The sequence below is a fragment of the Colletotrichum spaethianum genome (genome assembly GCF_022836535.1).
Source record: "Colletotrichum spaethianum MAFF 239500 DNA, contig64, whole genome shotgun sequence".
NCBI classification, from domain to species: domain Eukaryota; kingdom Fungi; phylum Ascomycota; class Sordariomycetes; order Glomerellales; family Glomerellaceae; genus Colletotrichum; species Colletotrichum spaethianum.
The window spans coordinates 117,898-130,486 of NW_026054834.1; the positions used below are offsets into that span (position 1 = coordinate 117,898).

The 12,589-nt window shown below is 55.9% G+C and overlaps 1 protein-coding gene across 1 annotated transcript; it reads right to left on the reverse strand.

The window, feature by feature from the left end:
• Positions 1–2,282: 2,282 nt before the first annotated feature.
• ColSpa_12474 (guanine nucleotide exchange factor LTE1) lies at positions 2,283–7,864 on the reverse strand (the record flags this gene model as incomplete). The annotated part of the gene is made up of 3 exons (XM_049278686.1): positions 2,283–7,171; positions 7,192–7,310; positions 7,437–7,864. The coding sequence occupies 3 exons, from the start codon at positions 7,862–7,864 to the stop codon at positions 2,283–2,285; spliced, it is 5,436 nt and encodes a 1,811-aa protein (XP_049134643.1).
• Between the last annotated feature and the right edge of the window lie 4,725 nt (positions 7,865–12,589).

The following is a 12,589-nucleotide window of genomic DNA, read 5'->3' on the forward strand; positions in this document are numbered from 1 at the left end:
GCATTCTTTTGAGAAAAGGCTATTCATTGGCCCGAAGAGTTTCGGGCAGCCACCCGCTTGTGTCTGATAACGTTGATGAGAGACTCGGGAGGACCTCCATATACTCGGATTCGAAGACGGCAGGGCCAAAACATCTCTCTCGACATTCGGGACCCATCCTGTACGCCCTTGCAAGGTTCTGCTGTCGTAAGAGGTTGCACTCCAAACGCACGGTTAGTCCGTAGTGTCAAGATGTGACAGAAGCGAGCCCATGGTGACATCTCAGACCACGCCTCGACCCCATTTCATCACCTGTGCCGTCTGCCTCTGAATCCACCTTTTTAAGGAAATCGTGCAATGTTTCCTTCTTTTTTCCCCACCGCAGATATTTTGAAATTCACCATGTGAAAGAAGGCATGAACATTGATGGCCCTAGGCATTCATTATTCTGCCCGCGAAGGATGGGATCGCGCAACCACTCCCTCTTCGAACAACCCGCCTCAGGGACTCTCGCAACTATGCCAGTGCCCACAGCCACATGAAGCCGGTAACGCTTCATTCAGGCCAAGGCATGTCATGGGTCGTGATGCTCTTCAAGGATGTCACCAGGAAATGGCATCAACCACTCTCAGCTCAGATCATGCACCCATGGACCATCTTCGGCTAAATTCCCTCTATGCTGTCCATCAGTTGATCATGAACCCCGAATGTATTTTCACTTACGAGTAGTATCAATCTCTCACCTCGAGTAACAGAGGCAACACAGGCATCTACCATCACCCACCGCCGTCAAGCCACCTTGATGGCAGTAAGGTACACTGCAATCCCAACCCCACGGAACCCATCTCATCATCACATGACGTCGAACACTCCCACCATTCACAGCGCTGACAACTGATTCCTGTGATAGACCGTAAAAAGCTAAAAATAGAAAGCCAAGAAAAAATAAAGACAATGAAATGCGGCTTATAGACTCTAAATTTAGGCAACCGGCGGGTTGCGTGAGGCTCATGATGCACTGCATTGTTAACCCCACCGGAGGCAACCAGGTTTTTTTTTTGCGGCTTCTGAGGCATGGTACTTTTTGGTTTCACTGCATTCTTAACCTCACCGGAGGCAACCGAGGTTTTTTCCCGGCCTTTCACACCTAACTGACCCGGGTCAGAAGTGCTGCATCACTGCGCTTCCAACTCTTCCTCATCTCATGGTCACTCCACCCTTCCTTTTTCAGCATGGAAACACTTGGGAACCCTCCCGTCACGAGAACAATTCATCGCCCACATGGACCCCCGGAGCCTCTCGCAACCCACGCCCGCCTACTTGCTTCAGTGGCCATCAACAACCCAAGCCCAGCCTCATCCAACGCTTTCTTACACAGTGGCCCTGCCGACGATAGGCCATGTTGCCGTTTCATGTGAAGAAGTGCTCCGAGGTTTTCTGGGGCGTTGGTTTAGGTGTAGGCTCTGCCAAAGAGATGGGGAGAGAGTCTTGAGCATCGTGAAGCTGTGAGAAAGAGTTAGGGGGGTTGGCATTGTTGCGCTTTCACCAGCGTGGACAGAAGAGGACGAGATCACCACTTCTTTGCACAGTTCGCTCTCTTGCCTTGCGGACAAGGACCCGAAATAATCCAGTAGAGAGCTTCGTCATATTCCCGGTTTGCGTGTCACGGATGCGGGCCAAACAGGTTGAGAGATGTCAAGGCATTTGTCTGATTTACTCCGCCTGTTCGAGTCGACGTGAAACTCTAACATGCAAAGGGGGTATTGAATATGGCCTGAGAAGCCTCAAGCCCAGGAAGTCCAACATGGATGTCCCTTTCCGTTCCAAAATAAAAAAAATTCCAATGTCCCTCTCAACTCCCTATGCTTGCCGGTGTGGCCGCTCGCTCGCTCAAATGACGTTAAGTAAGGGTATAGACCACCGCTTTCTATGTGCATGCATGCATGGCCGGCCGCGGCCGCGGCCAGATGTCATCTTTTCTCTGCATCCTCCTCTCCTCCTCCAATTCCCGAGCCTCAATGCTCGTGTGGTATCATGCTGGTATTATCAATACAGGGTATATGACCACTGCCTTGAAGACGCCACTTCAAAGCAGGGAAGGGTGTGAACAACGACCGCTGGAAGAAACCTCGGGTGATCGTCCAGGTTGAAATATGTGCGTGTACAGGTATAAGATAGGAAACGTGAGCGAAAGTTGTGGGTCGTGGGAGGCGCAAGTCCACTAGTAAGGGGCGTCTTTCGGTGATCGTGATAGCCGCCTTTGAAAGCAAGACCATGGGTACCAGTGATGAAACCGATCTGGCTCACTCGAGGCGATAAGAGTGCATTCGTATATCGTCGTCGCTCAGAGCGCTCATCCATAGGCAGCGCTCAGTAATGCCCTCCACCGGCTGGAATTGGTACAGCGTACTGGCCTCGAGCAGCCTCAACAGCGTCTTGACAATGGTGGCAGCGTACCTGCATCTCTCAAAGTTGACGAGGGGTGCGGTTGTCGGCGAACTAGCAATTTCGGAAGGGCGCTGGGCATTGAAAAGGAGATCGTGTGTGTAGATGCCTACGAAAGGAATACAACCCGTATCGGAGCCACTCTCCATCTCCGCACGCAGGTTGTAAAAGTTGCGTGTGGGTGAGATGAGATGTTCGAGATCCCGTAGAGTCTGCATATCGTAGGGCGGCACCATGGCCCATGTGTTCGTAAGTCGAGATATCTCTATAGAAGTCAGGGCGATGGTAATCTGGCTCATGGTAGCAAAGTTGCGGTAGCGGCGGCAGTGGGCGGCGATGTGGATGAATTTGATAATGCATCGGGCCCGTTCCTCAATGTTCTGGGTGAGAACAATCTCGCTGCACGCCCATTTCACCATGATGTTGAAGCGCGCAATGACGACTTCAACACCGTGGGCATCTGTGTTGCGCAGGAAGTCTACCCATGATCGCGAATCGTTGTTGGTTGCGTGCTTCCAACCCATGTCGATGAGCTCCCTCCAGTCGATCTCGTTGAGGGCGTCCTTCTCAATCAGCGTGAATTGCTGCGCCAGGATCTCCGAGTCGAAAGCGAGGGTGAAGGGCAGGTGGACAGAGAATCTCAGCGACGATTCACGTTCCGCCTGGAGGTACCTAGGCTGTCCGCGCAGTGCCTCTTTAGTGCCAGTAGGATCAGATGACGACCTAGCTTGGGCTCCGGCCGCCGAAGCGGTGTCGGGGGTCTGCAGCAGAGATCGTTGCTGGTACACTTGGTCTTCGTGAAGCGCTGGAATCAAGACTGCTTCGGGCGACATTTGGAGGGCCTGAACAAGCGTCATTGGTGGCGAAGGAGGGCCGTCTGACGAGCCAATAGTCGACTCTCTCAGAGGGCGAGGATCGAACTCCAGGATAGAAGCGCTGCGGTGTTTATTGCGGTTGGGCAAAGGCTGTGTCTGGTTCATGGCAAACTCTTCCGGTTCGACCATCTCTGCCGAGAGCTCAGAGGAAAGCTCCGAGCCGAAGTCATCTCCATCGCTGTCATCTTCCAGGAATGACTGCTCACTGGGCGGGGCCTTCGTATCGTCCGAGGTGATCCTCTCCATGCTCTCGGTCTTTCGGACGAACTCGAAGGAGGAACCGTCCAACGAACCCTCGTACATTGGTCGTGGAGTCTCTGCCGGTGAGATGTCCTCTGGTCCCTGGAGTATAGACATATTGGTCCATTCGGGGGCGGATGCTTTGCTACGGCCATCGTCCGTTAGGTCGCGTTCCAGAAGGGGTATAGAGCAGTACGATCCTGCGGAGTTGTCCGACAAGAAGCTCGCCTCAGTGCGTGGTCTTCGGGGGATATTGAGGAAGCTGGAATGGGCTTCGGACTCTTCGTCTTGCTGCACCAAGACTGGATCGCCGGGGAGGACATGCAAATGACGATGCTCCTTCTTGCCTTGCTTTTGAGCCTCGGGCACCTTTTTGGCCTTGGTAAGACCGTCTACGCCCTGGAGCGGGGCGTTCGAGGGTTCCATGGACAGTTTGAAGGTCTTCTTCTCATACTTTCCTTCCAACTTGAGCAAGGCCGATTCCACTCCACCGCCATCCTCGTCGTCGGGGATTTGTGCAAGCTTCTGTGCCTCCGCCTCGAAAGAGGGGCGCATGATCGGTTTGGACGAGTGCGTGCTAAAGAATGAAACCTGTCGTTTTGTTGATGGCTCCGCCATGGCACCGAGGGAGAAGTTATCTGCGTCGGCTCGGTGCGAAAATTCGCTCGAAACAACGTCCACAAAAGCGCTGGTATCGTGGTTGGGGCTTTGCAAAGAAGAACTTCGCATCGACTCCGAGTAAGTCGTGAGAGAGCCTGCAGACCGCGACTTACGCAGTGGCAGAGCATCCAAGTCTCCAGTATTGTTCACCGCCCGTAGGTTGCCGCCTGGCCGCCGTCTCAAGACACGAAGAGGGGGAGGTACCGGGCTAGGCTCGTCTTCGTCGGCCACAGAACCACCCGTGTACGTGGTCGCGTCAAAACTCTTGACAGTCGAACGAGGATTGAAGGTGCTCCCGAACGAAGCAGTACGTCGACGGATTATAGCCGAGTCGAGAGACCGGTTAGTCCTGCTTGACTTCTGACGTGAGTGTTTCCTCGCCGATCTAGTCAGGGTAGGTCTGCTGGGAGTTCCCTCGACGAAGTCGGAGAAAGGGCGATCAGTGTCCGTGGACGGGCGCGTGCTTTGCTCGTTGCCCAAAGTTGCTAAGTCAGGCACAAACGGGGGCAAAGGATCCGCAGAAATTGAAGGTCTGGTGACGTGCTGATTGAGGAGAAAAGACGACCGTCTCGGAGTGCCCATCGAATGGCCGGGAGGAGTGTTCGGTGGTGTCGGGTCCGCACCAGTTGGCAGGAAGGTATCAGCAAACGCTTCAATGGACTCGCTGGCTGGTAAGGCCCCATGCATTGTTGGGATGGAGAATGGGATCGTATCGTCGACGATGACAATTGACTTGCTGCCCGTCGTTATGGCCATGTCACTCACGGGCCTCGGAATGTCGGTCTCAGAAGCGCTTCCAAATGAGGAGACCACATGAGCTTCTGAATAGTTGGGCCCTTCCCTCGAAAGTGCATTGCGCAAGGCGTTTGCAACAGGGTCCATGTGTGCCCTTCGTCCGGCTTCGACAGCGGCGTCGGCGGCCGCGTCTTCTCGGACAGCCTTCTTGAAATCCTCGACAATATCCGCACCCAAAAGGTCTATCCTCACAGGGGGGCGGATTCCGTTGTGCTGTGGCCTGGCTTGGGGAACAATTGCGGTACCTGGCAGTCGATTTGTCGTCGCTCCGCGAGGTCCGATAGGAGATATGTTGATGAAGTTTCCTTGTGTTGGCGAGACACCCTGCCCTCTCGTGCTGAGGGCTCGTCGAACGCTACCAATCAGCTTCTTCATGCCTTGGCCAGACATCGCCGACGCGCTTCTCTGTTCTCCGGGCACCTGGAATATTGTAGTGTGTCGTTGGAAATCACCTGCGACGTTGGGGGACATGACATCAACATAGGGTTGGCCAGGTGGCATCAGATTTCCCCGAACAAGACTGCCGGCAAATGGCAACGACATGAGAAAATCTGCGTCTTGAAAGCTTGGTTGTTCAGTGGCAGGGTCCTTTTCTCTGAGCGAGTCTGCCAAGCTTGCGTTTCTCTTGTGCCCATGACCTGCTCGCACGCGCTTTCCAACCAACGCTCGTGGTGTCGTGGCCACCGCTCCCGCGTTGGAATACGCCGAACTGGCGGGTGCCACGGGATGAGCACCCAGTGTGTAGTTGTTACCATGTTGAGCCCCCTTCGAGGTCTTACCCGGGAAGGAGCAGGAAATAATATCCATGCTGGCGATGCTCGTTGGGGAGGCTGCGTGTCGCCTGTCGATTTCCTGGAAATGGCGGTTCTCCGGTGTAGCGGGTCTGTCATCCATGACCGTGGAGTCCCCAACATGCCCAGCGCGCGATACTTCGGCACGGAAGCTTGTATGTTCTTGGTCTTCCAAAATCGGCGCAAAGTGACCATCAATCTGCGGGGCGGCGTCCTCCCGCTCCCAGAACGACGGGTCTAAGCTGGCATTTCGATGGCCGGCGATGCCGCCTGGTGCAATCGGCACGTGCGGCCCAAGAGAAGGATCGAATTCGGGGCCATCCCAGAACTGAGCGCAGACTCGTCGCCAACACTTCTTCAACTCGGCCAGGATCTTCATCTGGACTTTCCGGCCTCGAGGATCAGTCGACATCTCATCGAACATGCCATTCAGAAGGTTGCAAAACGATACGCGCAGACCGTATTCGATGACGAAATCGTCCATAAAGTAGTTCAGAATCCAATGCCGCATAGCGACGAACGTTCGCACCCGTACAACCATTCCAATCTCGTCGTTTAGGCCCAGCGCCCATCGCAGACGCGCCATGAGAAGCTTCACAAGATCACCTGCCTCTAGAAAGGTTCGGTACGTGAGGAAAAAATCGGAAATGAGTTCGTAATCGAGGAAGCTGGGAGAGGTGAACTCGGCGACAAGCCGAGGAGGCGTTGCAGCCGTCACTGCGCCGGTCGACGGGGAGTACCGTACTATCGATCTGTCGTCGCATGTCGGCTTGAAGGTGAGGGCATCGAACATGGCGGGTTCGATGACCAGATGGGTCGACATGTAGGTAGAGCGGAGGGCGGGCAGCCGGGGCGTTCTCATGGAAGCTGGACTGAGGGGGTCGGCGGACCTCGTGGGTTCCAGGGGCGGCAGGTGTATTTGAGGAATCGAGATCGGACTGGGCTTCTTGGACGCTATTGAGTCGGGGATATTTGAGGCGAGGTCACCGGCCTGGGACCGGTGCAGGAAAGAAACGTTGCTAGAGCGAGGAAACTCCTCTGTTGGGGCGTAGCTCGACCCTCTGAAGAATGGAGTGCCTCTAGCGGTGAATCGCGGGTTGCCCAATTTCCAATTTGGAATCTCAATGTCTAACAAGGGAATTTGAGGCGCGTCCAAATCTTCCGTCGTCTTTGCTCGCTTTTCATCGCCCGGCTTGGAGATGACAATCTTGAAGCCTTCGGCCTCGGAGTTTCGACTTGTGGCGCCGTCATGAGCCGTTGAGTCGGAGTGGGCACGTCGGTGTTGAGAAGGCCTCGGGGCGTGGCCAGAAAAGTTGCGACTGCTGCTCGCCTCGGGGGGCTGGCAGCCGTTGCAGCCGTTGCAGGAGACGGTGGCGTGGCCGCCCACTGGCTCAGATGAATTTCACTTCCGTTTTCTTCCCTCTGTTTCTCGGTCAGGGCATCAAGACCAGCAGTCCCAGGTGGCGTTATAGGAAAGACAAAACTGGGCTGAGGGTATCTCTGGTTGGCGGGGCGGACAGTTGGTCTGTTTGTTGTTAGCACGTTTTCGGAAGACACAAGAGATTACAGTGAGGTCTCATCATTCCTGCCCGTGTAGGCAGCGTCGAATCAACCAACGGTCACCGCATGTGACCAAGAGAGGGGAGCCCACCTCAAGTATATCCGGCCATTGTTCCCCACGTTGGCAACGGTGAACTGTCTTCCTTCGCGGCCAGCAGAGCTCCCGTCGGGAGCGATCTCAAATTTGTCGTCGATGGAGCTGTTGGCTCTCATGCGGCGCGTGGGGACCTGGTTTCTCTCCTCCAACATCCTTTCTGTCACTGGAACAATCGGTTTTGTCGAGGGCCCCGGCGGGCGCGTCTTGTTGGGCCATTTCCCCCCAGATCCAGCTCCCACTGCCGCAGTGGGACCCTGAGATTCCTTCCCTCCAGTTCCCGAATTTGGCGACCCTCCGAACCTCGTTCCGCGGGTGAATGTGCTTTTGGGGCTCAATGGGCTGCGCGGAGGCTGATCGCGTTGGGGAGAGCGCACGCTGAAGCCGGATCCGTCTTGCGGGGACCGCGGTTCGATGGCCTCCATGGCCGGTGTTGCGCACGTCGTCGTTTACAGCTGCGGGCAGCGGGTGGTGCTCGCTGCGTTGACTGGTCGCAAAGGCATTCGGTCAGCTCTGTCGGGATACACAGCAATACGAATGGGTAAGATGCATTCAGACAAGGTTAGGCGGGGACGACAGCAATGCATGGGAAAATGAGGCTCGGTACGAGGAAAACGAGGGCAGCAAGGTAGTCAAGGCAAGACAGGCGACGACAAGAAGGGCGGCGCGTTTGTTTGTGTGTCAAGGCTCTAGGCTCCGGACGCAGGGCCCGGCGTTGTACGCTCATGGGTGGTAGGGTGATGGTGCTATACTAGATTTCGACTTGGGCCCTCGCGGGTCCGTGAGAACCAGGGACCAGCTCGGGTCCAAGTCTAGATCTAGGTCTGACGCTCGGGGGCAAAGATGAGCTCAGGGTGCATGGTGTGTGGAACGTACGTTTTGACGCCATAAAGAAGCAATGGCAGCGGTGGCGGCGGGAGCAACGGTAGCAGTGTTTTGCAACAAGGCACCTCAAAGGTTTCGCTCGCTCAGTAGAGACAGTGACAAAGACGGAGTCGGAGTCAGGGTTAGGGACAAAATTAGAGACGCAGAGGCTGGCACAAGCGTCCAACGGGCATAGTCCCAAGACGCCGAGACCTTATTTCGAGAGCCTAGTGAGCGCGGGAGACTGGAATGTGCTTCGACGCCCGGACAGACACAAGACAGGGCAGGCGTGTCGAGGCGAAAGAGGTCGGGCTGTGGTGGAGGATGGCGCTCGTTCGTATGCAATGGGCGTCGGTTCCTTGTTCTCGTTGATCGTCTCCGGATGGGCCGTCTCGGGCGAGATCGAGGTCGTCGAAGGAAGAAGGAACTGTTAGGGTCCGAATGGTGGAGATGGAGAGGAGAGAAAGCAACGACGCAAGAGAAAGGGAGTGCGAAAAAGATAGAGAAAGTGTGCGTGGGTGTTGTGAGTCGAAAGTACACACAAAAGCAAGCAAGCAACGGATGGACCGCAAGGTGAGGTACGGAAAGGCCAGGCCAGGCTAGGCGGCCAGAATGGCAAGGATAGATGGATACGGGGAGCGAGGAACAGGACCGGGAAATGGGCAGTCCAAGTGAATCGGTGGCCCGTGAGGCGGGAGTTGATGATAGAGAGTGCAGGGCAGGTGCAGTGCGATGTACACACAACACAGGCGCAGGTACGTACCCCCCTGCTCTGTCCCCTCGCACCGGACAAAAGTCGTCTCTCAGTCTTCCTGTCTCTCTGTCAGGTGGGAAACCGGGGACAGGGGACGAAGAGAAGGACGAAGGCGGGCAGGGAAGGGCATTGGAGGCTTGGAGGAGGCCGGGGGGGTGGCATGGTTGGTCAATTGGAGACGCGGCACAGAGCGTTGCGGTCCATGTCATTCATCACGCATCATCCATCCATCCATCCGCCCGTCCAACCAACGGACCTGCTTGGTCTCTTAAGGAGGCAGAAGCAATAGCATCAGCAGGCACGGAACGGAGCAGGGCATGAGGTGAGCACTATCTACCTAACAGTTCCGAGCAGAGAGTCGGAGACAGAGTGACCCCCTAGGGACATCGTAACAGCAACCAACTAGGTAGCTTCATGGACTGACTGACCGGATGGGTCCCGTCGTCGGCCGGGGGTACCGCGCGGACCTCAGCACACACGCGCTTTCTCTCTCTCTCTCTCTCTCTCTCATGCTGTCCGTCCGTCTCGTTGCTGGTGTGGACGGGATGAAAGGGCGCCTGGATGTCTTGTTGGTAGTAGTGTCTTTGGGCAGGGAATGGGCAATGGACAATGGGGACTGGGTAATGGGACCTGGGTAATGGGTAATGAGCAACGGGCACATCACGATACCGAACACTGGCCTGAGACTATGGGGCATAGCTATACTACTCTGTGTGGAACATAAACTACACATACATAGATACGCACACACACAAACCACACATTGGCCCCGCCCAGCACGACACAACCTGGGAGATGCACGCCGCGGGAGCGCGTGGTTGCTTGGTGGCCCAGTGGCGCTAATCTCCCCCTGGCCAGGCGCTAGCAGCGATGCTTTGTACGTACCTAGTGTACACAAATAATAGGTAGGTAGTATGTAAGAAGTGAGAAGCCTTTGTCGGCGACTCGAGGTACGTACCCTGTCGGGCTGATGTCTTCTAGACCCATTCCTCCTTTGTCCCGGCGTCGTGGTTGGTTCAAACAGGCCATGGTCGGCACGTATCCGTACCTGAGCTGAGCTCCCACGGAAAGAACAACGAGGGCAACGGCGAGGGGCGGCAGCCACGGTTTCTGAGGGGTTTTGCTGGCGACGTACCGCGCGCACGGTTAGAGCCCCGTAGTTCCAGTCTTTTTTTTTTTTTTTTTTTGCGTGCAAGGGGCACCCACCCGCAAGAACGAAGGTGGTACGTACCCAGGTACAATTTTGTTCGCAATGGCAGGCAGGCAGGCAGGTATGCAATTGCTTCTCCCTCAGTGGTTTATGTCGATGAACCAACCACTTGCAGACGTCACCTCATCCGTCTGCACCACCATCTGCATCCCTCCCTCCTCGGTCTCGATGCTGTGGACAAGCACGGCCCTGCTGCCTTTGGGTGGTTTTAACCTTGATTTCAACCTTTGCCTCTGCTGCCTGCTCAAACTCGCGGATAAGTTCGACGCCGCGTTCGAGGAGGAGGGGGCTAAACATTGGACGGCACGACAACGGTCCGGTCAACGTGGAATTGAGCCTGACGGGGATCATGAGCTCGCTCACACACGCTTCCCGCCTGTCCCGTCTGGTCTGGTCTGGCCCCTACGGCGCGTACCATAACCCATGTGACGGGATTCCTCGCCCTATGTACTTTGGCTTTCCCATGTACATCTCGGTCATGTCTAGGTACTATGGAATGACGAGGCAAAAAGAAACGACACGGCACCCGCAGCGGATGGTTACCTTTCCTTCCTCCAGCCTTGACGCAGGGAGTGTTTCTCCTCAATGCGCACATCCAACCTCGCAGCACCCGACCAGAAGGGTTTGACATGCGGTCCACGAATGGCTTGGTCCTCGGGATCCGGATGCGTGCATCGCCGTCATCGCTTGGTCATGGCACCACAGAGAACCGTACAATAGTGCACAGCGTTTCGTTTTGCTGTGCAGTCCACGTCCAGATAGATAGGTACAGAGAGACGGGCGGCGTCGACGCCATGGCTAATGGTCCCACGCATCGGAATCCCCCTCCCCGGGTTGATGTCATTTCCTGCACCCAACCTCCTGGAAACCGCCGACCCATTCAAGAAGCGAGACGAGGCAACATTGCAAGCGAGACGACGAGACAAGGACGCCAGAGCCAGAGCCAAAGCCCTGTCTCCCGGCTCCAGTTGGCTCCACCATCTCAGGGTTCGATTGCTCTCCGTTTCCACCTCGACTCCGGTTTCTAGTATTTCGTCTCGTGCCGTTCTCCCATGTTCCTGTGCCCGGGCCAGCGTGCCACCTTGGGTGCAATCGGCCATGTCTCCTCTCCCTCGCTTGTCGCGAGCCGAAAACACTGGAGTGGCGTCCCAAGGCTCTGAGGTTGACCGGGACTGAAATTGAAACGACGCACCCAAGCATCAAGGCCTTACCTTCATCGCTCGAACAGCATGACATGACCCATTGCACGTCTGAGTCCCAATCAATTCACAACACGGCACGGATACCTCAGAGCCGCTACGCAACCCCATGCCCGTGTACATTGATTCGTTTGTTCGACTCTGTGGTCAAGACACCGTTGTGAGTCGAAAGAGTACTGTTCCATCTTACCGATAGATTCTCCGTGCCGCCTCTCGCCCATACGTTACTTTTGCCGTCTATTCTGAAAAAAGGGGGCGGACGGCATGGAGTACCCTATCACGATGCACATGGGGCTTGTCGCAAGCTGTGGCAGCAAGTCACCCAAAGCCAACCACCGTTTCTGTGCATCTGCATCTGTCTGCATTCGCTCTCTGCACCCTGTGGCCCTGTCTCCAATTCATCCCGCCCAATCCCCATCCCGTCCGGCCCCTGTCCGCAACGGCTGCCCGCTTTACCGGTTGCAATTGGCAGCACATGTGCCGTGCCTGAGATGGCTGCCTCGGCCGAAGCCTCAGAGAAGGCTGTCGGAACACCGCCTATCCTGTTGGTGGCCGTCGCCGTCTGCCCATGAGCCGGTTGAGCCTTGGTAGCGTGGGCAGCGGGAAGATGGCCCACACCTGCAAGAGATACTCACAGATCACGGCGCCAGTCCCCCAGCAGCTTTCCTCCTGCTCGCCTCGCCTTACACACTCTTTCAGCGCCGTGGTCTTGCCTTGAAGCGACGGCACAGCATCGGCGCACATAAATAGCCGTGGTCACCAGAATCGTGTTTTCAAACCTGGATGCCTGGATACTCACGGCGGAAGGTTCTTCGCGCGCCTTCATCGCAAACGCAGTCCGGCACCGGAGATAATTTTGCACGTGTGCTTCGTGAGCTCCATCAAGGAGGGAACGACGAGGGGAGATCAGCGGATGGCGTCCCATTCCTCTTCTGTGCCATGAGGCGACGATCCATACTACCTCGGCCATATAAGACGCTTAGCAAAACACTTGTCGAAATCACCACAAAGGGCGACGGTTTCGACGGTTTCCTCATGATCACTCTGTCTTGTCCAGCATCCCGGAGGAACAAGTCTGAATGAAACGGTGTTGCAGACTGTCTGGCAACAAAGAATGCTGTCC